The sequence below is a fragment of the Trichosurus vulpecula genome, chromosome 2 (assembly GCF_011100635.1).
Source record: "Trichosurus vulpecula isolate mTriVul1 chromosome 2, mTriVul1.pri, whole genome shotgun sequence".
Classification (NCBI taxonomy): Eukaryota; Metazoa; Chordata; class Mammalia; order Diprotodontia; family Phalangeridae; genus Trichosurus; species Trichosurus vulpecula.
Window position 1 is genome coordinate 395,565,999 of NC_050574.1, and position 25,700 is coordinate 395,591,698.

At 36.3% G+C, this 25,700-nt stretch overlaps 1 protein-coding gene across 5 annotated transcripts in view; it reads left to right on the plus strand.

Annotated features, from left to right (window-relative positions):
• The window catches only part of LOC118838197 (cohesin subunit SA-2-like), a 120,998-nt gene that overhangs the window by 1,972 nt on the left and 93,326 nt on the right, over window positions 1–25,700 (plus strand). For 4 of the 5 annotated variants that reach the window (XR_005009592.1, XM_036745423.1, XM_036745426.1 and 1 more), the window contains exons 3-12: window positions 2,968–3,052; window positions 9,992–10,159; window positions 10,755–10,851; window positions 11,653–11,729; window positions 12,690–12,761; window positions 15,218–15,422; window positions 17,549–17,700; window positions 18,796–18,869; window positions 20,337–20,460; window positions 22,576–22,674. Coding sequence is in view for 4 of the 5 variants with exons in the window: in XM_036745423.1 (XP_036601318.1) it covers window positions 2,968–3,052; window positions 9,992–10,159; window positions 10,755–10,851; window positions 11,653–11,729; window positions 12,690–12,761; window positions 15,218–15,422; window positions 17,549–17,700; window positions 18,796–18,869; window positions 20,337–20,460; window positions 22,576–22,674 (1,153 nt within the window). In the remaining variant the exon portion in view is untranslated. Of the gene's footprint in view, window positions 1–2,967; window positions 3,053–9,991; window positions 10,160–10,754; window positions 10,852–11,652; window positions 11,730–12,689; window positions 12,762–15,217; window positions 15,423–17,548; window positions 17,701–18,795; window positions 18,870–20,336; window positions 20,461–22,575; window positions 22,675–25,700 lie in introns of those variants that run through there. The other variant, XM_036745425.1, reaches the window with a different exon arrangement.

The following is a 25,700-nucleotide window of genomic DNA, read 5'->3' on the forward strand; positions in this document are numbered from 1 at the left end:
GTATATAGTAACTTTGATGGTGGGCACAGTGCTGTGGGGAATCCAGAATACTTATGGCAAAGAAGCTGAGCCTCAAAGGAAGCTAGGGACCTCAAGAGTCAGTAATGAGGAACAAGAGCATTCTAGGTGTGGGGGACAGCTTATGCAAAGGTGGGAGATGTAGTGTTTTTATGTATGGTGAGAAGGAAGTTAGGCCAGTTTGACTAGCCTGTAGAGTACATGTCCAGGAGTAAGGTTAAATTAGTTTTGAGTCAGTGAAAGGTTTTAAATGCTAATCAAATAAGTTTGCTTTTTATCCTTGAGGCAATAGTTTTTTAATTTGGTTAGACCAATCCTTTAGAAATAGTAATTTAACAGTTGTTTGGAGAATGGATTGGAGAGGGGATGTACTGAGAATAGGAATCAAGAGGAGTTCGTTAAGGCCTGAACTAGGGTGGTTGTGGTATGAGTACATTGAAGGAGACTGAGGCAAGAGATGTTGAGGAGGTAGAGTTTGCAAGAGTTGGCTACTTAATGGATATGAGGAAGGGGGTGGGGTGAATCAGAATAAAGAGTAAAAAATGACCCTCACTCTGTAGACTTAGATTACTGGAAGAATGGTGGCGTTTTCAACAGAAACAGGCAAGTTAGTAGGAGAGGTGGTTTAGGAGGGAAGATAATGAATGAGTCTGTTTCGGACTTGTGAAGTTTAAGATGCCTAAAGGTAACATCCACATGAAAATGACTAGCCAGAAGTTGGTGATAGGACCTAGAGCACAGGAGAGAGAGAGAGAGAGAGAGAGAGAGAGAGAGAGAGAGAATGAGAATTCATACTATATTTTTGCTGTATTTGGTGGTTAGATTTCAGGGTCATGTTTTTGTTTTTTATTAATTTTCTAAGCAATTGGTTATTTTTGTTTGTTTTTTGAGGGGGAAAGGCAGGGCAATTGGGGTTAAGTGACTTGGTCAAGGTCACACAGCTAGTAAGTGTGTCAAGTGTCTGAGGTTGGATTTGAACTCAGGTCCTCCCGACTCCAGGACCAATGCTCTATTCACTGCTCCACAATAGTATGCAGATTCTTAAAGAGATGTAAAGGCATATACAGCTTTTCCAAACCTTTGGTTATCATAATGACTTACTAGTTAGTGGGAAATAAGCTTTGTTCGTTTTGACTTAAACACATAAGTATTCACAAAAGGAAAACATAATCCAACTCTAGCCTGTTTTTTCAATCTTATATGGTGCTATTCCTAATCACTTACCCTGTTTTTAGTTGTGTTACACTTTTTATGTTCCCCAGACTGGTCTTATACTTTCCTGGGTTTACCTTTGCCATCCTATTCCCAGTGAATGGAATGCATTTCCCTCCAATTTTTCCTGTTGAAATCCTGCCTATTCTTCAGGGACAGGCATACATGCTCTCTACTACATTGTCTTCCATGATTTTCTTTGTGCCCCTCAACCTCGAAAGGAAGAAAAGTACTCGCATCTCTGGTTTTTGTTTTTTTTTTGGAGGGGTGAAGGCAAGGCAATTGGGCTTAAGTGACTCGCCTAGGGTCACACAGCTAGTAAGTGTGTCAAGTGTCTGAGGTCGGGATTTGAACTCAGGTCTTCCTGACTTCAGGGCTGGTGCTCTACTCACTGCGCCACCTAGCTGCCCCTCTGGTCTTTTTTTTAAACCTATTTAAACATCTCATTTTACTTTGTATTTATCTATATGTGTATAAGTCTTATTTCTCCAACTAGATTTAAATTTTTTGTGTGCCAGGACTGTCTTACTCATCTTCATGTCCACTTTTGCGACTAACAGTAAACGAATCATTCCTGTCATAGATGCCCAATAAATCTTTGTTGAATGAATAAAGTTACTTGACTCAAAGTACAGTATACCTGAATCTGTGTCATCATTACTTGTGTTTTAGTGGGTTTCTGCTGTAACAATAATCATTTTGAGCAAATACTCAAAAGCCTTTTATGTAGCTATTCTTGAAACAGGTAGACTCATGGACCTTCGTTTATAAAGCACTGAATGGGCAACTATTTGGTACCCAATGGACAAAACAGAATTCAACTCTTGACGGTAGAAATGCTTTATTAAAAACTAAACGAAAACAAATAAAAGCAAACACATGCTGTTTTGCTATATTTCATCGTTTTCAGCCTGAGGATTGGTGCTGGATTTTTTCAGGAATACAAGAGTTTGAGTCTGTCCTCCCAATGTTTTCAAAAATTTCCTTTCTTACTAATTTGATTCTAGCTTTTTCATTACTTTGTCTTTGAAAAATCTGAGACAGGTGATAGAAATGCAGATGAAGGATAGATAATTAATTTTCTCTGGAACCCAGAATCTTAACCCTTCCCCTTAAAAAAAAAATTTCAAAATAACCCATAGCACTGACCTCAAAGGACAAACTATAAGAGACAGAGAAAACACCTAGTGTCGTAAATGTTTGAGTTGGAAGGGAACCCAGAGATTATCCATTCTAACACTTCATTTTATCTATAAGAATATGGAATCTCAGAGAGGTTTAACAACTTGTTAAAGGTTAGTGATCTTGCCATGGTGGAAATAGGACTATACTACTTAAGTAAGAGTTTTTATATTATACTTTAACTTGTCTAGGATCTAAAGGGAATCATTTCACCTTAAAAAGAAAATTATAAAAATATCGTAGGCTAATGTTTTAATGCCAGTGAATATTTTTTTTCGGGGTTAGTAACCCATCTTGTTTTGATTTTATATCCCTCTGGCCACCCAGTACCATCCAGAAAGTGCTCCATGAAATACATACAGTACTTTGATGAATTCTTTAAGAATTAAAGTAATTTGTTTTTGAGAATTTTGTAAAAACCTTTGAGTTAGAGTTATCCCAAATTATGATTAGGAACGGCTGCTTTAAATATTACCTGGAAATTTCACTAGTTTATGTACAAGTAGGGCCTTATATAACATCTTTTCACTACATTTTTTTTTTCTTATACCATAGAGAAAGTGATGGCCAAGAGGCAACTGCACCAGCATCTGCTGTACAAAATGGTGGCTGTGTGAAAAACCCTAGCGACCTGACACCAGTAAGTTCTTGTGACTGGATGAGGGCACATGGGTACATTTATACAAATGTCTATATGTCTATACACAATCCTATTTATTTGTGTAGATGTACAGACAGAATTACTATAATGTAATAAAACTGATCTATGTGTGTAAGTGGCTTCATTTTTTAATTCACATGTATCATATTTATGCAACATAGTTGTGTGTGTACTTATATTCCATATTCTACTTTAAGTCTTTCCTGGACAGACTGTTTCTTAGTCAACCTTGTGTTCCCTAAAGTGCCTAGCATGTAAGGTAGGAACTTCTCAATATTCATTACATTTTAAAAAATTCGTTCTTAATGAATAATCTTATTTTTAGGGTGGTTGTGTTAACTAGATCATAGTTGGACCCTCCATTTTTTTTTTTTTTTAGCTCTGGGTTGTAACATATAATGCCATTTTTTTCCTTTTGAGTATTGTCCTATTTTTAATGATTCCTCATCTGTTGCTGTAGATAGGAAGAACTTTTAAATCTCTTATCAGGTTCGGTGTCAGATTTTGCTTTAAAAAAAAAAGTGTGTCCCAATGGGTTGATTAAAATAAGACCAAAGTGGGTATAGATTTCATTTTCACAGGTTGCACTATAAATTTTAAAGCAGTGAATCATTTCATTCACTACATATTTGCTAGTTGCCTGTAATATTCAGTGTATTGTCTTAACTGCCATCCTTCAAGTCACATTGTGAAAAAGGTGTGGTGTTGCTGGAGAAATAAATCTAAAATTTGATAACTTGAACGAAGCATTTGTTGGTGAGTAATTGAATCTTCTAGACAGATTGAAGTGTAGTTAGGTGGTGCAGTGGATGGAGGTCTGGGCCAGGAGTCAGGAAAACCCATCTCCTTGAGTTCAAATGTCAGACACAGCTGAAAGGACCAAACCACAAGACAGATTGAACTTTGACTTTCATCAGCTGGAGTGGCTTTCCTTTATCTTTCTAAATGTTCTCTGAAGGAGCCTCTGAGAAACCGTTAAAATTGGTCCCCTGATATAGTTGATGCTTCATTGTGGCCTGTGTATATAATATCTCTTTTAAAACTTAATAATTCTTCCCTCTTAAAAAGTTTTATGAAAGATTTGCAAAGAACTTTTATATATTCATGTTTGGCAAATAAGTTCCTATTATGTGCAAGGTATGCAAAACACCTTGCATACAAAACAGCTCCTGCCTGCAGAGAGCACATAAATAAGTAAAGACAAAGTCATTAAAGGAGGAAGAGAACACTGACAACTGAGGATCATGAAAGACCTTGTACCGGGGGTGATATGTGAGCTGAGACTTGAAGAAATTTAGGAATTCTGAGAGGTGGGGGTGAGACAAGTGAATACTAGGCTTGGGGGAAAGCCTCAGAGAAAGCGATTGATAAAAATTTATTAAGTGCTTACTATGTGCCAGGCATTGTACTAATCACTGGGGATACAAAGAAAGGCAAAAACAGTCTCTGTCCTCAAGGGGCTTACATTCTTAAAGGAGAGACAAACATGACAGTAACTAAGTACACATAAGACATCATATATGGAATAGATAGAAGGCAATCGCAGAGGGGGAAAGCTCTAGTAACTAAGGGCCTCCCAAACAAAGTGGGAGTTGAGCTGAGTATTGAAAGAAGTTAGGGAAACTGAGTGAAAGAGGTAAGAAGAGAGAGTGTTCTAGGCAGGGAATGTATAGTATAGGGGCAAAAGAGGTGGGCGCTGGAGTGTGAGGAACAGCAAGTAGTCCAGTGTGGCTGGATGTGCATGGAATGAACTAAAATATAAGAATGCTTGAAAAGAAGGAAAGGGCCAGGTTTTGAAGAGCTCTTAAATATCAAACAAGATTTTGTATTCAATCCTTGTAGTACGCTGGTGCCACTGATGGTGACTGAGTAGAGGGGTGACATGGTTAGACTGCTTTAGGAAGATTACTTTGGAAGCTAAGTGGAGGTTGGATTGGAGTGGAGAGAGAAAGATGAATGAGAAAGTTGTTGCAATAATCCCTTGGGTAAGAGGTGATGAGAGCTTTATACTAAGTTGGTGGTAATGTGAGTAAAAAGAATGAAACTTACATGAAAGATGTGAAAGTAGAAACAAGATTTGAAAACAAATTGATTTTGTTGGGTTCAAGAGTAGATAAGGATAAGCCTGGGTGACTGGGAGGGTGTTGGTGCCCCTGACAGTAACAGGAAAGTTTGAATCAAGGTAGGGTTTGAGGTGAAAGATACTGAGTTCTGTTTTCAGTATGTTGCATTTGAGATGTTCAGAAGGCAGGGGGTATTGTAGTACTACAGCTCAGGAGGGAGACTAGGACTGCATATATAGATTTGGGAACCATCTGTTTTGAGATGATATTTGAAACAATGGTAAGTGATTAGATCACCAAATGAGATCGTGTAGAGGGAGCATAGAGGAGGAACCAGGACAAAGTATAGTCATTGGGTTTGACATCTATGAGGAAATGGTGCATGGAAGAAATGATCTGATAAATAGGAGGAGAACCACTATAGATCAGTGTAACCAAAACCTAGAGAGGAAATAGTGTTTGTGAGATCAGTTAGTAAGTTAACAAGCATTTATCAAGGGCTTATGGTTGAAGTACTATGCTAAGTGCCGGAAATATAAAGAAAGGCACAAAAAGTCCCTGCCCTCAAGGAGCTTATATTCTAATGGGGGAAGAATACATACAAACAGCTATATACATTCCAAACATATACAGGATGAATTGGAGGTTATCTTAGGGGGAATGCATTGGTGTAAGTGGGACTGGGAAAGGCTTTTTGCAGAAGATGGTACTTGAGCAGAATCTTGGAAGCCAGGGAAATCAGAAGATAAAGATGTGGGGGAAGAGATTCCATGGGGACAGCTGCTAAAAAAAAAAAAGAATCAAGGGTTGAAATGTTATGTATGAAGAGCAGCAAAAAGACCAGTGTCACTGGATCATAGAGTAAGTAAAGGAAATAAATTATGAGAATATTGGAAAGGCAGCAAGGCTCTAGGCTATAAAGGACTTTAAAAGTCAAAACAGTGAATTTTATATTTATATTGATATATGGAGATAATGGGGAGGCCCTGGAGCATACTGAATGGAGGGGAGAGGGTAGTGTGACATGGTAATACCTATATTTTAGGGAGATCAATTTGATAACTTGAGTGGGGAGGGGCTTGAGGTAGGCTATGATCAACCATGTCAGATGCTTCAAAGGAGTTATGAAGGATAAAGATTGAGAAAAGACTATTTGATTGGGGAATTCACATTGCAAACATTGCTGAGAGAAGCTTCATTTGAATTGATGAGGTAAGAAGCCTGATGCAAATAAGGTTAAGAAGAGAGTGAGGTGGGAAAGCGGATGCATCTGTTGTAGATGGCTTTCTCATAGAGTTTTGTTGAGAAGAGGAGCAGAGACAGGAGTAGGATTACTAGCTTGGATGTTGGATTGAGTAAGGTTTTTTTAAGAATGGGAGAGTCAAGGGTGTATTTGTAGGCAGCTGGGGAGGACAGGATATGGAATGTGAAATTTGGGGGACAGCAAATAGGCCAGTTTGGCTACAACATAGGAGTGTGTGATAAGAAACATGAAATAAGTCTAGAAAGAGGCTGGACCAGATTTTGAAGGGCTTGAAATTCCATGCTAAAGATTTTACTGTGTCCTAGAAATAATAGGAAGCTCCTAAAAATTTTTGAACATGGAAGTCAATTTAACAGCTATGTAGAGAATGAATTGGAGAGAGAAGAGACTGCCAGCAAGGGAAACAATTAGGAAATAAATCAGTCAGTCAGGAAGTATTAATCATTTACTAAGTGCCAGGCACAGTGCTAGATGCTGGGGACATGAAGACAAAGAATGAAACAATCCTCATTTGAAGTGAGCTTACATTCTTGTGGAGAAGACAAGTAAATATAAAATGTATAAATATGAAGCTAATAAATAAAAAGTACACAAGGTAGTTTGGGAGGGCACTAGCATTTTGTGGATCAGGAGAGGCTTCTTTCAGAAGGTGGTGCTTATGCTGTATCTTAACGGAAGAGAGAAACTCATAGATGGAGGGGAGAAAGGAGTGAATTCAAGGCATGGGGGATAGCAGTGAGTCATAGAGATGAGATGTACATGAGCAGATAAAAGGTCAATTTGACTAGATTGAAGGGTACAGAGGCCAAGGGCATGGGTGTTAATGTCCAAGAGAGAATGGAAAGAGAGATTGAAGACAGGTTGTATATACCTTTTAAAGTTAAACGGAAGAGTTTACATCCTGGAGGCAATGGAAGCCACAGTACTTGGTTGAAGAGGGGGTCACATGGTCAGCTGTGTGCCTAAAGAAAATCAGTTTGGCAGCAGTATGTAGGATAGACTGGAGTGGGGAGAGACTTGAGTCAGTGGAACCAGAAAAACTCAAAAGTCTTCTGACTTAAAACAATCTTGTCAAGGGGTGAAATGGGCCTGAATTAACGTGGTAGCTGTGAGTGGAGAAAAGGAGTGGGATGTGGGAGATGTTGAGAAAGATTAAGTAGCAAGATTTGACACTTGACAGGATACATAGGATGAAGGGAGAGTGAGGAGTCCAGTTTCGGATAATGCCAAGATTGCAAATCTGAAGGACACCAGGAGGTTGGTAGCATGTTGGACAGAAATAGGTAAGTTTGGAAGAAGGGAAGATTTTGGGGGAAAGATTAATGAGTTAGATTTTAGATAAGATGAGTTTAAGATGTTTCTAGGACATCCAGTTTGAAATGTCCAGTATGCAACTAAGATATTGTAATAGTCTAAGTGAAAGATGATGAGGACCTAAACTAGGAGACTGGCTATTTGAGTGGAGAGAAGGGACCCATGAAAGAGATACTGGTTTTTTTGTTTTTGTTTTTTTTTGGCAGGGCAATTGGGGTTAAGTGATTTGCCCAGGTCACACAGCTAGTACGTGTGTCAAGTGTCTGAGGCTGGATTTGAACTCAGGTCCTCCTGACTCCAGGGCCGGTCCTCTACTCACTGCGCCACCTAGCTGCCCCCCATGAAAGAGATAGAGGAAAACTGATTGGATGTAGAAGTTAAAAGTCATGATTCTAAGGCTGTAAACCTAGGTGACCAGAAGGGTGACTGTATCCTAAACCAAAAAAAATTTGGAGGAATGATAGGCCTTAAAGGTTAAGATAATGAATTCTGTTTTGGGTATGTGGAGTTTGAGATGGCCATTTGATTTCCAGGTGAAGATGGGATGATCTCTACATTAGGACCTGGTTTCTCTGTAAATGGAGAAGAGATATAGGAGGATAGCTTGAGGTAGTGACATTGTTAAGTGAAAGTTCAAGGATGGAGATCTGGGCATGTTTATAGGTAGCAAGGAAGGAACCAGTAGATAATAAAAGACTGAAAATAAGAAAGAGGGACTATTTGAAGGGTTAAGCTTCAGAGATGAATTATAGGAAATGGGATCAAAGGCACAGGTAGAAACAATGGTCTTGGTGCAGAGCCTGGAGCAAAAGAGGAAAAAAAAATGTGACTAAATTTTGTTAGATACATATTAAGTTGTTTGCCTAGAATATCTTAAAGTCTAATGTAGAAACTATTTTTTCAAAAATTATTTGAAAATTTATTTAAATTTAAGCAACACTAACTACGAACAAAATATTTTTAATATTTACTGATTTTTCTTACACTATGTATGTAAGTTTTTAAATTGTCAAGATCAAGATGAAGTATTTACTGTCATTAATGCCATATAAAATCAGACATGTATCATGGTGGAAGCTATTTGCTTAAACACTAAAAAGACTAAAGGGAAAGTCAAGTTGACTGGTAGATTTTTTTTTTAATGTTTTGAAGAGGCAAAAAATATCTGCTATTAAAGCATGGTATTAAAGAATAACAGAAATTTAAAGCTGAATAAGACCTTAGAAGTAGATCATCCAGCCTATTCACTTTACAGATGAGGAAACTGAGGCACAAAGAGGTAAAGAGGCACCTATCTCCTGTACCTGGAAAGAAAGTACTTATGGAAATAATGTCTGACGTGTCAGATATTGAATGGGTCACAAAACTAGCATATGGAGCAGATTTGGCATGAGAGACTATGTTTAAGAGATAAATTTTGAGTACATTTTCTAGTCTTAATACTTGCTCAGTGGCATTTGAAAATCTCCTTAATGGGAAAACAATTTACATTTTTAAAGTTGACAGCATGTGATTTTGTGAATTTAGCAACTGACTGAAGGAGATTTTCCCTGAATTGTTATTACCGAGTTGGATTCTGCTGAAATGGCCGTAGATTCGCTCAATTCTTAGGGGCAGCTCTAGTGCAAGATGGCCTGCTAGTAGGAAAATTATGATTGCCCACTGAAAGGTGAAATTAGCTTGAGAAGTGGGAAAGAAAAAAGGTCTCTTTAGTTCAGTGTTTGGGACTGGTTTCTGATGTGCTGATAACAAAAGGAATACAGATCAAATTCTGTATGAACAACTTTATTACAGTGAAAACCTTGATAGATTTCAGTCATATTTAAGCATTTATCAGGCATCTACAATGTCAGGTATCGCGTTAGGTGCCTGGGATACAAAGACAAAAACTAAATAGTTTCTGCTTACATTATATTTTTTAGATATAAAAATGAGGAACCTACAATTTGCTGAGTGACCTTGGTCAAGTCTTTTCCTCTCTTCGGCTTTGTAGATGAATTTTATAAAAGGAAGGAGGTTGATTAGAGAATTTGAAAGGTCTCTTCTAGCTCAAAATTTTGAAAAAAATTTTTAAACTAATTGATTACCATTTATTTAAGCATGTTCATTGTAACCAAATATAACAAACTCCAGGGGAATTTCAGAATTTTTCTTTGATATTTGACTTGGAATAACCCTGTCTTTCTTCATTGCACTAGAACAGAAGGTGCTTCTGGAAAAGAAGGCTAATGTTTCATTGACAAGCAGGTTTATGATAATTCCTTTGAAAAACTTCAGTTTCAGAAAGGAAGAAGGAAGGTCCGAGAGCAGTGTGAAAACGTCAGAAAGAAAAACATTTCAAGGAAGAGGTCAAGTCAGCCAGAAGGCAGTGAAGATGAAGTTGAAGAAATGGTGGAAGCAGTCACTCTCTTTGAGGTGGTCAGCTTGGGCAAGAGAGCTATGCAGGTACAGCCCTGAATTGAACTGCTATTACCTGGATTTAAGTTGATCATTTGCTAAGGGAGCGCTGTTTGTTGTTTTGTCCTTCAGCTCTACCTGTACATGGGTTTGGTCATGCTTCGTATATTTGCTCCCTATACTTTTGCTTTATACATGAACCAATACATGTACTCCCCATCCTTTTTTTCCTTCTTGATCATTGGAAAATAAAATATAGTACATAAATATATAACACTGTGTTTAGTCACTTACTAGCTAAATTTCAGAGCATGTATGATGAGCTCACTTTGCATGTGTGTATTGAGAAAAGGAAACAGTTATAGACAGTACATTGTCCAGTGTTGTGCCTGTATAGTTCTTACATAGAGCTTTCTACAGTGGTTATCATTCTTAATGTTGATTTTTCCGATCTGGAGGAAATACATTCAAAACTTGTTTGTAATATAGTTATACAAATCCACGTCCCATGAAAAGTGACTATATATAATAAAAGCTTGATTTGACATGATCTCTAAGGTGAGTGGTCTTCCAGTACCATTATTTCAGAGGGATTCAATTGTTTTCTGCTCTAAACATTCATTGGCTGTTTGTTTCCTGTCAGTCAGTGGTAGATGACTGGATTGAAGCCTATAAAGAAGACAGGGATTTGGCACTTCTGGATCTCATCAATTTCTTTATTCAGTGTTCTGGCTGTCAAGGTAATTGTTTCCTTGTGGGCATTTGTAGGATACACTTTCAGAATGTATAGTTAGGTCTAAGCTGAATCTTGCATTCATTGCTGTTCCATAGTCATAATTCAAGTTGGCCTTAGTTTTTAGGGGTTGGGGCACATTAGGATTTTCCTGGATGGTTGGTTGGTTTATATAGGAGACTTGGTTTTTGAGTGAAAAGTCCCTTGTAGCTCAAGTCATCCTTGTTGGTATGCTTCTAAATTGTAGAAGTTTTGGACTTGGTAGAAGGGGAAAGGAATGTTTTGTTTTATTTTTTTTAGAGAACACTTTGGAAATTGACAGTATGAATTTCCAGTTGCCACAGTGGTTTAGCAAAATACCTAGTTTCATGTCTGTTTTTTCAACCCTATCTGTCCTCAAGCCCAGGAATGTTTCCAGCAAATACTTTATGTGATTTGTAATTAAGGATTCTTTTGCGCCATTTTGAGAATTGTGTGAATATTCCCCTCAAAGAGAGATATCTTTGAAAATGACTTAAAATAAGCCCCAGAGATTTTAGGAGCATGGATTTAACCTCAGAGGTAATTTTCATTTAGTTCAACCTCCTTGTTTTACACAGGAGGAAACTGAGGCCCATACAGGTTAAATGATTTGCCTATGGTCACACTGAAATTGAATAGAGCTAGAATTTCAAACCTAGGGCCTTTCTTGCCAAATCCAGTCTTTCCACTGTATCATTCTGCCACAATATGTGTATCTAGTGTTAGTCTATTTGTTTATATTGGACTCCATCATTCTTAGACTTACTTTTCCATTTATTATATCTAGGGATGGTGACTGCCGAGATGTACCAAAGTTTACATACCTCTGACATTTTGAAAAAAATGATTGAGAAGTTTGATGAGGTAAGATTTAATTCATGTGCTGAACTTGAAATAACTTAGAATTTCAGCTGTAACTAAATTTCCCCTGTAGTCCTATGTATTTTGTTTTATATATTTAAAAACATTCCGAGAAGAGGTCCATAGGCTTCACCAAACTGCCAAAGGGGGCCTATGACTCAAAAGAGATTATGAATTCCTATATTGGGCCATGCTGCTTAAAAAAAAAAAAGAAAGAAAAAAAGGATCATAGAAGATAGGGGAAGGATTTTCTGTCTGTGTCCATTTGCACATTATAGACATAGGTTACCTAGTCAGACCAAGCTAATCATGACTTTAAGTAAGTGGCATTAAAATATAAAAGTGGTTTTATTTACAAGCTTATAATCAAAGGCACCTGTTTATATTCTTTTTCCATCTTATCTGAGAGAATCCCATTAGATTTTTTTTTGAACGATTGAGTGATATATTAATTTAATAATCCCATTCTCTGCTAGGCTCTGTAGAGAGCATTTATATATTTGTGGTCTTTGAGAACCATGTTGCATCAACAAATACAAAAGATGTTTTGGTAATGACTATTCTTACTTAGTTGATAAAAAGTTTAGGGATAAAGCCTGTTTGAAGCAGATGTGTGGCCATTGGACTTGGTACACTCATTAGGAGTTACAGTTTCTTAGGGGCTGTGAGTATGCTTTGTGTTTAATAATAGAAAAAAATCTCCCAGATGTGGAATGAATGAAGTCCTTGTCTCAGTTCAAGAGGTGTCTTAAAATGCTAAGTTGGTAAAAGCAAAATCACTTCAATCGCGGTTGGAGAAACATCATTCCACTTTCTATAATTTTAGTTTTGTTGGTTATGCTTTTATTTCATATGTATATAATTCCATTTTTAGTGCAAATCTATATTTAAAATTAATATGAAAGACTCAAATTAATCCTCCTAAAATGTAAATTAAAGTCTTTTTTGTATAATCACTTATAGGAAACAGGGTTACAGTATAAGAGAATTATGGCTCGCCCGTGGATCTTAACAGTGACATGGCCAATGGAGTTGGTAAAACCTTTGCTTATTTTTCTTCTCTTCAGTGGTTGTATATTTGTCAAATTCTAGTTGTATACTTGAAATTAATGGAATCATCTTATTGTCCTTTTGTGAATTGAATTAATATTTTAATTGTACTATTTTCTGTCTGTGTGTCAGTCACAGTAAACTGTAACAGTCTAGATGTCATGAAGTGTTCTCTTTGTGTGGCAGCTCACCCAGTGCCATGCATATTTTGATGCTTAAATATTTTTTGAAAACTGCTTATTAGGATTTTGAGATATGTTTTGTGTTGTTTTTTTTTTTGTTTTGATCAGTTTAATTCAATTTACTTCAATTCAATCCAGTTCAGTACAGTTCAAGACAAGTATTAAGAAGGGCCCCATTTTAAAAGGTAGTAGGAATAGAAAGACAAAAATGAGAAATGAGCTTACAATCTTTGTGGGGATATATTCTGTGTTTTGTGTTGCTTTCTTAATACTTTGCACTAACATTGTGATAGCTGAAGTAACATTATTATCATTTATAGTTTGATAATGTCCTAAACATATAGAGGAGACACACATAGCCATCAAAGTGCTTCTGAAGCTCAGGAGAAGGTATTATTGCAACTTAATACTAATAATATTGATAGCAGCTAGCATTTATATCATTTTAAGGTTTGCAAAACATTTTACATAAGTCACCTCATTTGATGCTCCCAGTAACTCCATGACCTGTAAGTTCTATGGGCATTATTATCCCCATTTTATGTATGAGGTAACTGGAACTTAAGGCCACATAGCTGGTAATTGGTGGAGGCAGTACTTGAACCCAATTGTGTCTTGACTCCAAGTTTAGCACTCTTTCTACTATACCATGTGGCCTCTTGTTATTCAGCCTAGTTAAGTGACATTGTTTTAAAATGGGACATCTTCACTGAGTTGGCCTGAAGCAGCTGTTTCCAAACTGAATTATATTTGACCTGTTCCAGTAAGTGAAATCGCAAAGATAATAGGGTGGAAACCTGGCCCAAAGGGTCAGTTAAGAGTTTAAGTCCCGCTTCATACTTTAGAATCAAAAGTAATAAACTGGTAGAATTGGTTCTTATGTTGACGTTGCTGGGCACAATTATAAGTTAATTGATAGTTAATTCGTTATTTGCTATTGATTAGACACAGCTTGACATCTTGGAATACTATTTAACAAGAATTTTGTCCCCTCCCGTGGGCAAATTGACTAGTTCAGGCCCTGTGTTTTGTGGGAACTAGAGTCCCATCTCTGAGGGTTGACACCGATAGCAGCTTTACTGGGACCAGATGAATGATAGCGTTTGTAGTGTACATACCTAATTTATTGAGCTGTGTGTGATATCACCAGCAATCATGTCCTCTAATAATTATTCCCTCAGAATTACCTGATATCTGAGCCATGTATGACCATTTTGTTACTAGACTTGTACTTAAAATTTGTTTGCTGTGCTGACGTTGACTTTGAGAACTGAGTGGTTACCTGTTTATCACAGTGAGGCACCTGTGTGGGACATTAAAACAGGGGAATTAACTTAAATGTGGAGAAATTTGTGGTGAGTTAGAGGTTAAAGTCTTCACCTTGTGGTTAATTGGCTAGGCTTTCTTCTTCAGAAAGACAGTCTGACTGTCTTCAGTCCTAGACAATAGGAACTAAATCATCTGTTGTTTAAAAGCTATTCTTGTAAGGTTATGGAAACACCAAATTTCAGAATAGTGGAATGTATCATATTTTCTCATGCTAATCTTGTATCAGTATTTCCAGTTGCCTTACCTTTGAGATACAGGCAACTATTTTATGATGGTTTAATAATTTATTTCATTAAATGTAGCATTTGGCAGTGAAAAAGAAGTAAACCTATAGCTCTTGTTACACACTTTTGAATGAACTCTTGTCAAAAGTGAGATTTCACTCAGTCCTCTATGTGAATATTTTCCTATAGGACAAATATTTAAGCTTAAAAAATAACCTCTAAATAAATGATTTCTGAGGACATAGAACTGTAAAGAAGCTCTGAGAAATTGACTGAGTGACTTTATTATGTGCCTAAGTTTTTTGGGAGTCAGGGATGGGCATGTACTATATACATTTCAGAAGCTTTGGCTGATTTTGAAAAATCAGAAAAATGAATGTTGGACTATTTAATTGACTGTCAGTGTCTCACATTGCTATTAGTTACTTTAATTATAATAGACTTTATTCAATCTCTCTGTGCTGCATCGTTTTGTATGTGGAAAGAGGGGCAGTGGCTCTGTGGCCTTAGATATGATAAGACATTATAATTTAGCTTTTTTTCTTTTCTAAATACAAAGTTTTTGTTCTATAATTGGATTAGGGTAACTTTTCTGATAGAAGCAAAGCCTACATGACTTGCTTTTAGCTTTATTCTTTTATGCATTATTTTTTCATCTTAATTAAAATGCCTCCCCTCCCCCTCTCTCCCTCTCTCCCAAAAACAGGAAGATGAAGGTTACCCACTTGTTAAGCCTGGACCCCACTGGAAAAAATTTAAGGCTAATTTCTGTGAATTTACAGCAGTGTTGATTCAACAGTGTCAATACAGCATTCTCTACGATGGTTATCTGATGAACACGATCACTTCCCTTCTTTCAGGACTCACAGGTTCTGTAGTGAGAGCGTTCAGGCATACCAGTACGTTTGCAGGTCAGTTTTTACCTGTCTCTTCTAGCATTGCACTTGGGCTAGTGTGGTGGTTGTAGCTATGGAAGGAAGACTCTAAATGTGGTTTAGGACCAATATCTTTATGACCCATTGGGTCATGGAATTGGCTTTAAGGTGAATATGAAACCTTTGAAACCTTTTATTTCTTTCAGTAAATTCATATTTTTTTTTTAAAACATGGCCTGTTGTGTTTTCAAGCACTGTGGCAGAGTTGTGGAGGATATAATAAGTCATAAAATAAATGATAAAATTCTTGACTTCAAAAAGTTTGTGACATAGTTGGGGAGAGAAGACTAATGCCTGAAAACATAATTAACACTATAATGTGCAGTTTATGATCAAATGCCAAAAGAAAAATTGATTTAGTGTTAAGATGACAGAGAGACTACCGTGGGTTAGGGTGATGAGTCAAGGGGGAAGAGGTGAGACTTGAGCTAAGTTGAAAAGAGAACATTCTAGACAGAAGGAATGGAGTGAGCAAAGGCATGCAGGTGGCAATTATCATTGCATGTTCAGAGGAGGTCCTTTGTACTTTGGTATTGTTTTCATACTTGGATTTGCTTTTTTCCTATGATGATACAAACAATATGTATCAGTTGGCTCTGGGTGTAAACTGTGCTTCCTACGGCCAGACTTGGGCAAAGGCAGCATTTGGATCCACCCTGCCGTTCCTTACCTCCAACGTTACTCCATAGCATGAACTTTTAAGTCAAAATGTTCTACTCATTTGTACCCTGAATGCAGCTTTCTTGCCTCTGTGCCTTTGTTGATGCCATTTCCCCACTAGAATGCCTTCGCCCCTTTTCTGTCTATCCTGATTCTGTTCATTCTTCAAGTCTGACCTGCTCCATGAGGCCTTCCTTCACCATCCTAGACTATCGTTGTAGGCTTCTCTGAATTATCGCCCTTATTGTCTATATTTCTTACTTGGAACTCATCATATACTGTCTTATATTGTTATCTTTTTCATGTGTATATATCTTGTCTCCCCAAATGCCTTTTTAAGTTCTTTGAAATAAGGGACTTCCTTTAAAAATTGTATTGCTTTTTTTTAATCACCTACATTTACTGAGATATTCCTCTTCCCCCTCCCATAGAGCCATCCACTGTAACAAAGAATAAGAAAGACAAAACAAACAAAAAAACCCAGTTCAACAAAACTAGCCAACATGTTAACCAAGTCTGACACATGCAGGTTTTCACAACCAAAGTGCCCCATCTTGGCCAGGATGAAAGGAAAGTATATACTCGTATCTCTTCTTTGGGGCCAAGTGGCAGGGACTGTTTCGTGTGCTTCTTTTTCTTCCCCTAGATATCTTGCCCAGTGCTACGTAAACTTACTGAATAAGTACTTATTTTATATTTATTGGAAAGAATTTGAGTGAAGATTCTTTATTAAAAAAAATTACTAACTAAATACAAGTGGTTTTTGGGAGCTGAGAGCATTATCTCACTTTGGAGCTATTTTGCTATGGATTCGTTATCATAAGATGGACAGCTTAGTAATAAAAGTAAGGGGGAAATGACAGTTTGTATTGTAACAGGACAAATTGGGGAAAAGTGCCTTACTATTTGATTGAAGGCTAGATAGAGCTGTGGTTGCTAAAGGAAACAGACTTAAGAAGAAATTATGTTGTCATCTGACCCCCCAAAAGAGGATTTTTTCTTGGCTAGTGAATTATGTTTCCCTGACCCATCTTGCATTTCATCTCAGTCGTTACAGAATTAATATTTATTCTTCCTTCTCTGTGATTATATGAAGCATATCTAAGACCATTTGGTGAGCTAAGATGTTCCAACATATGCTTTGTTGTGGTAAAATGTTTATTGGTCTTTCCAATAAATAATGAATCATTTCCTTTCTCAGTACTGAATATTTAATTTGTTTAAATAGTCTTATGGTTAAGTTGTTTATATTTTAATTATAACTGATCTTGCAATGACTAATGTGATCAGCTCACTTACCTTTGCCATGTCTCTTCTATTACCTTCTTTTCTGTTTTGTTTCTTCCCTTTAAAGCCTTTTGATGCTTAGGAGATGAAGTTTTTTTACTTAAAGCCATTTAATTCAGTGACATTTGTTTGTTTAAAAATCTCTTGCATTTCAGCACTGAAGCTGGTGACAGCACTTGTGAGTGTAATTCAGAATCTTGATGTCAGCATCCATAATGCTCAGCAGCTTTATGAAGTAGAGAAGAATAGGACTCCTGAGGGCGAAACTGGTCCTAGATTGGACGAGCTTGACAGAAAAAGGAAAGAGGTCTGATAGTTCTTATTGTGGGTTAAGTACTTACAATACACTTTGGGGTACACAGTCACCTTTCCCTTCCCTTTCAGTTGTGGGCTTGTTTTTTGTTTTTTTTTTTTGGCCTAGACCTGTGATTTCTTTGGTGTAGGAAATTCACAATGAGGAATCTCTTTAACAATGTAGATCAGCAACTATTCTGTAAGTTACATAGTCTTACACAGTTGCCTGGGGCAGTGTGATGTTAAATGACTTGGTTACAGGATGTCAGAGGCAGGGCTTGAACTCTGGTCTTCCTGATTCTGAAGTTGGCTCTCTGTCCCCTGAGCCACATTGCTTTTCCATAATGTAGATCTGAGATGGTGAAAATGAGAAATGGAGAATAAATAACCAGTCATTTTTACTTAACATTCTGTTCAGTTAACATCAGCTTTTAAGTTACATAAGGTTTTTTAAATAGTGATGATCACCTGACTATAAAGGAATTTTATTTTGTGGTATCCCAAACAGTAATGCTTATAGATCCAACCCTCTGATGCCTAAGTATTTCCAGCATCCTGCTAACCATTTCTATTCTACTCTAAGCTAGAAGTATTGAAATCTAATGCTATCAGTCCTGTACTTGGGACCTTGGTTAAAATTCTGAGGGAAAATTCTAAGTTGATGAGATGATACATGATATCTACTAGCCTTCCACAAATATATTCTAGTGCCAAGCCAGTTGTCTTGGACCAAACAGAAGCATCTAAATCTTAGAGTTGGAAGGGACTTTAGTGGTCAAACTTGACTTCAGCATTCTGGAATCATGGAAAGTCTGCAACCTTTTTGGGAGGAGGGAGTAGAGGATGCATGTGAAGGCAGCACCAAGGAGAGTGGTAACAGATGGGAGAAGGCAAAGTGGCAAGAGGGCCTTTGTGCACTTGGGAACTAGAGAAGAAAAAATTATAAAACCTCCAGCCTTAGACCATGATTGCCAACTGAGCGAATAGGTACAAATACTTGTGCCCTGATACACTGATGCTGATTTCTCCAGTTTGCTGCTCTAAAATCTTCAGGATCTTGTGGCCTCTAAGATGGTGGATTGTAGTTGCTGCACTTTTTGTTTTTCAGTGTCAGCAAAAACCTGTGGAAATTGAAAATATGATGAATGCGCTTTTTAAAGGGACCTTTGTGCAGCGCTATCGGTAAGGATATTAGTTCTTTTAAAAAATTTTTTTTAAAAAACAAACTCATGCACAGCATGTTTTCTGCACTCCAGGTCTTTCCATTTGGATGTATTGATACTACTTTAATCCATAGAGATTGATTCCTCTCCATCCTTCATCTTCCATTGTTACCAAAGCAGCTAAATCCTATCTTTTGTCATTTCCTTTCACATCCACATTTTCTGTTCCCACTTATCCTCTTATAAACACTCATTATCTCTTACCTAGTTGATTTTAAGAATATCTTAACCAGTCTTTTCATCTCTAGTCTCTATCAGTCTCTTTCATGTCAGATAATCTTACTAGTGAACAGCTTTGATCACATCAACTACTTCACTCAAAAACCTTTAATAATTCTTTATTGTCCACTGTAGAAAGGAAACTGGCTCCAGGCAGAAGACTTGTGTTCAAATACTACCTCTGAAGCTTATTTCTCCATGTGACCCTGGGCAAGTTACTTAACCTCCTTAAGCCTCACCTTCCTCATCTATAAAAGGAGGGGTACAGGGTGGACTAGCCATTGCTAGGACTGCGACTAGAGACTAGAACTGTGACTTCATGGTTGTAGGAACTTTTTCGTGAGGAAACCTTTTACTAATGTAGGTCAGCGCCTTCTCTGCAACTGATAGCTTAGAGAGTTGCCTAGAGCCCTGAGAGATTAAGTCACTTGTCCAAGGCCACACAGCTAGGATGGGTCACAGTTGAGACTTGAAGGTGGTTCTTCTTGGCTTTGAGGCTGGCTCTCTGTCCACTATGACATGTCACTTGTGGATGCTGTTGAATAAAGCCTAAACTCCTTAGTTTGGCATGTTCTTATAGAAACTTCCTTTTCTTGATTCTTCATTTCGTATTTCCTACTATTCAGGCAAAATGGATTACCTTTTTACTTAAAATCTAAGATTTTTTATCTCCTTTCTCTTGTTCCTACCCTTCCTCACACCCCAGCATCTCTGTTTGTGGTATATTGTTGTATATTGCTACCCATATTAAGAATCTCATCTCAAATACTACTTTTCTCCAAGAAGCTTTCCCTTTATCTGCTTGTCCTTCTCTTATCCATAACTGACTCCTCCCTTTTCAGAACCACCATACCAATATTCAGTTGTTTGTCTGTACTTTCACTTCAGTGTATCTTGATCACCACTTGGTTACTTTAAGCTTTTCATTTAGGCTGCTGGTTGACTGGACTTTTGTAGATTTTAAAATAATTAGGGCTTATTCTTTTATCCATCCTTGGATTCTTGATTGAAAAGGATTGCTGGTATTTAGAGTTTCTTTGACTTGACTAACATATTTAAAAACTAGGTTAATCACTTAGAGTTTTGTTCTTATGTTTGGATAAGTTTTCAGACTTAAGAACTAGTAGTTACATTGTTCCAGTTGTACTTACCACAAAATGATTTCTATTTAGTTATTCTTGATGCATTTCTAACCTTGTTTTCATAGTGATGTTATTCCTGAAATCAGAATCGTTTGCATTGAGGAGATGGGAAGTTGGCTGAAATTGTACCCAAATATGTTTTTAAATGACAGTTACCTGAAATATGTTGGTTGGATGTTATATGATAAGGTGAGTTTTCTTACTTTTCTTTTCTTGAAAAAACAAAAGAAGTAGAAGTTATTCTAAAAACTTATTACCTACCAGTTGCCATTAGAATTGTCAACTTTTGTAGAACATTTTGTAAAAAATGTAATTTAGCACTATGAAACGATCAAGTTTCTTTTACTCATAGATTGATTCAGTTGAAGTCTCTTTTGTGTATCACATTAATTCCTGAACATGCCCACTCCCTTCCCATACCTAGTGATACTTCTCTTGTAACAATAAGTTAAAAAAAATTAGCAAAACCAACTCAGTCATTAACTATTGCCACCCATAATTCCCCACCTCTGAAATGAAGCAAGGGAGTGCATTTTCTCATGTCTTCTCTGCTGCTAGGTTTGGTCATTATAATTATAAAGTTTTTAGTTTCATTTTATTCTTTTTGTTTTCTATTGTTGTTGCAGATGACAAGATTTACATTTTTGAGATGACTGGTGAACTCTAAATAAATTAAATTAAAACTTGAATTCCCAGATAGTTCAATTTTGGCTCTGATTACTTTTGTGTTCAGCAAAAGTCAGCAGAGCAAGCTCTCTGTATTTTATGGTTAATAGCAACTGTACAGATCATTGTTTACTTTGCTTCAAAAGGAAACCAATGAACCAGAAAAAAAATTGACTAGCCACTGCAACTCCAAAGACTATTGTTTTGGAGAATCTAATAAAATTCTTAAATAACTTCTGCCTTGTGTTTTCCAGTGGTTTTTTTTCCTTGGTTATTTTCAGACTTGATCTATTTCTTTGAAAAGAAAAGGTGCCTGATGAATGCTGTTATTTTAACTACATGTGCCCTGAAGCTAAAAGATTGCAGGGTCCTGCCCTGTAGGTTCTTTGCTTGTTGGATTTTTGTTAATCATTTTGTGCTAGTGTAATGGAATCTTGGCGCAGGACATTGTAACTAACATAAATTGGAAAAAATCTTATTTTACATCTATTCTATTGAAGCAGTCTACTTGTTTCAGATAGGGTACAGGGGTAGGGGGAGCAGAGAGGATGTAAAATAAAAATAGGAAAGGAAAATTGAGTTAAAAAAATTTCATGTTTGCTTCTCTCTTTCCCCTCAGAAACAAAAAAGTAATAATACTAATAATGATTTCCCCTTCTTCACTTCCCAGAACAATTTTTGTGAATCACTTAAATGTTCACTGTGATTAAATAAACCAAGCACTAATTCTGGTACATCATTTAAAAAATTAATATCAAGAATATGTTTCTGGAATAGAAGCAAAAGTTTTGGGTCGTAGAGATGATACCGTTGGTGAAAGTATAGTGTCTCCCTATTACCTATAGGATAAAAACTCCTCTATTTCACTTTTAAAGCCCTTTATGACCTGGTCCCAACCTCTTTTCTTCATTATACAATATTCTAAGGCTCAGCCTTAATGGTCTTATTTTTGTTCCTCACGCATGGTCCTCCATCTCCCATCTCTAAGCCTTTGCGCTGTCCTTGGTTCATGCCAGGTGTGTGCTTCCTCCCCACCTTCACCTCATAGAATCCTTCACTTCTTTCAAGATTAAACTCAGTTATCACCACCTATAGGCTAGCTAGGTGGTGAAGTGAATAGAATGCTGGGTCTAGAGTCAGGAAGACTTATCTTCCTGGGTTCAAATATAGCCTCAGACACTTAGCTGTGTGACCCTGAGTAAGTCACTTAACCCTGTTTGCCTCTGTTTCTGCATCTGTAAAACGAGTTGGAGAAGGAAATGGTAAATCACTCCATTATCTTTGCCAGGAAGACCCCAAATCAGGTCATAAAGAGACAGACGGACATGATTGAAATACACTTAAACCACCACCACCACCACCACTTTCTACATGAAAGTTTTCTAAGTACTTCCTCCCTTATATTTATTTTCTATATGCTAAACACAGTATATGTCATCTCTCTTGATAGAAGTTAAGCTTCTTAAAAGCAGTCTTATTTTATTTTTTGTCCTTGTATCTCCAACATTTAGCTGAGTACCCAGCATTTTTGGTTCGTGCCAGACAGTTTTTGAGTATTTGTTAAAATGTCTGTAAATACGAGAAGTTGTTTATGTCCGTGTTGATTGTGTTTGGTAGCAGAGACTTCTTATTTTACAGCAGGCAGAGGTGCGGCTAAAGTGCCTTCAGGGACTTCGAGGACTTTATGAGCACAAAGAGCTTGTTTTTAAGATGGGCCTTTTTAATACCAGATTCAAGGTAAGCAGTATTGCTTCTTTCCCTTTTCATCCTTCATCTTTTCCTTGTCATTGAGAATAAGGTTAGCTGCTCGTCTTTTAGGAAATATGAATTCAGAACTCCTTCTGGCCCTCTCCGACTTTAGTGGGATTTTTGGAATGGTATATTATTCCCTTGATTACTTGACAGAGAACCATCTTTTTCATTAAGTCGGTAGGGCTAATTCCCAGCGTTTGGCATATATTTGGTATGTTTAATAAATGCTCATGGATTGATACTAGAGAAGCCCTCGTAATAAGTTATTTTTTTGTCTTGACTAGGAACAGACAAACTAGATAGAACAAACCAATCAGCATTTTGGTTTTTCTTTTTGTTTTCACATTCAGCTGTCACTATTAGACCTCACCCTCCAGATTCTTTTGTGATTATTTGGTAGTGTAGTAGATACAAGGCATTTTTGGAGTCAAGAAAATCCAAGTTCAAACCCTTTCTCAGACACTTAATTATGTCTCTTGGCAAATCTCTTCACCACTCTCAGCCTCAGTTTCCTCATCTGCAAAATGAGAGTTGGACTTGATGGCCTCCAAGGTTCCTTCCAGCTCTAAATATATGATCCTGGTCTTCATGTTCATTATTTCTTATGTTGCACTAATACTCCATTATGTTCATCTAACACAATTTGTTTAACCATTCTCTAGTTGTTGGGTATCTGCTTTCTTTCTGCGGGGGTAAGAGGGAATTTATATAGTGCCTACTAAGTGCCAGGTGTTGTGCTAAGTGCTTTACAAATATTATCTTACCCATAAAAGGGAAACAGCAGAATGAATTAAAAATCAGAACCAACAATATTTTGTTTGCAAGAGACACATTTAAGAATGAGAGATACACATAGTTAAAATGAAGGGTTGGAGTAGAATTCATTATGTTTCAGCTTATGCAAAAAAGGCAGGAGTAGTAATTATGATCTCAGATAAATAGATTTATTAGACAAACCAAAGGTGATAAAGTAGATTTAATTAAAAAAGATAAATAGGGTAACTGCATTTTGATAAAAGGTACCATAGACAATGGAGCAATATCAATACTGAACCTCTATGCATGTAACACTATAGCATCTAAATTTTAAAAAGAAAAGTTAAATGAATTACAGATAGATATAATAGTAAGGGACTTCAGTCTTCCCTTCTCAGACCTAGATAAATCTAACCAAAAAATAAACAAGTCAAGGAATTGAATGGAATTTTAGATGAGCTTGATATAGATATCTGGAGAGAATTGAATGGAAGAAGAAAGGAACACACCTTTTTCTCAATGGTTCATGCTACCTCCACAAAGATTGACCTTATATTAGGACGTAAAATTTTTATAGTTAAAAACAGAAATATTAAACATATCCTTTTCAAATCACAGTGCAATAAAATTGTATTTAATAAGGGACTACAGAAACATGTATTAAAAATTAATTAGAGAGTAAACAACCTAAGCTTATAGAATGAATGGGTTAACAAATCATAGAAATAGTCAATAGTTTCATTAAAGAGAATGATAATAATGATACGATATATCAAAACAAGGGATACGGCAAAAGCAGTGATGAGAGGAAAATTTATATCTCTAAAAGCTTACATCAATAAAATAGAAAAAGAACAGACCAATAAATTGGGTATGCAATTAAAAAAAACTAGAGAAAGAATAATCTAAAAATCCACAATTAAACGCTAAATTGGAAATCCTAAAAATCAAAGACGAGAGTAATAAAATTGAGTGTAAAAAACCCCATTGCATTAATAACTAAAACTGGGAGTTGGTTTTATGAAAAAAAACATAATAAAATAGATAAAGCATTGGTTAATTTGATTTTAAAACAGAGAAGAAAATCACTAGTATTAAAATGGAGAGTGAATAAATCATTAATGAAGATAAAATTAAAGCAATTGCTAGGAGTTATTTTGCCCACTTATATGTCAATAAATTTAGCCATTTAAGTGAAATAGAAGAATATTTGCAAAAATATAAATTTCCTAGATTAGCAGAAGAGGAACTAGAATATCTAAATAGACCTATTTTAGGAAAGAGATTGAAGAAGTCATAATGAGCTTCCTAAGAGAAGAACACCAGGACCAAATGGATTTACAAGTGAATTTCTATCAAACATTTAAAGATTAACTAATTTCAGTATTAAATTATTCAGAATAATAGGCAAATAAAGAATCCTACTAACCTCCTTTTATGAAACAAATGTGATACTGGTACCCAATCCATGAAGAGTAACAACAGAAGGAAAATTATAGACCAGTTTTATTAATGAATATAGATGTAAAAATCCTAAATAAAATACTAGCTAAAAAGATTACAACAATATATATTACAAAGATCATACATTATGGCCAAGTGGGACTCTACCAGGAATTCAGGGATGGTTTACTATAAGGAAAATTATTAACATCATTTATTATATCAATAATAAATGTTTTTTAGAAATCATGATTATATCATTGGCTGCAGAAAAAGCTTTTGATAAAGTACAACACTCATTTCTATTAAAAACACTTGAAAGTATAGGTATAAATGGGTTTTTCCTTAAATTGATAAAAATCATTTATCTAAAACCATTAGCAAGCATTACTTGTAATGGTGATAAGCTAGAAGCCTGTCCAGTAAGATCAGGTGTGAAACAAAGATGCCAACTGTCACCAGTATTCAGTATTGTATTAGAAATCCTAGCAATAGCAATAAGAGAAGAAAAAGAAATGGAAGTAATGAGAATAGGGAATGAAGTTATAAAACTATCTCTTTTTGCAGATGATATGATGATATACTTGGAAAACCCCAAAGACTCAACTAAAAAGTTAGTTGAGACAATAATTTTAGCAGAGTAGCAGCATATAAAGTAAATCCACAGAAATCATCAGCATTCTTATATCACAAACGAAACCTGCAAGAAGAGATAGTAAGAGATACCCCATTTAAAATACCTCTAGACAGTATAAAATACCTGGGAGTACATCTGCCAAAACACCCAAGGGATAATAAACAAAAGTATGAAA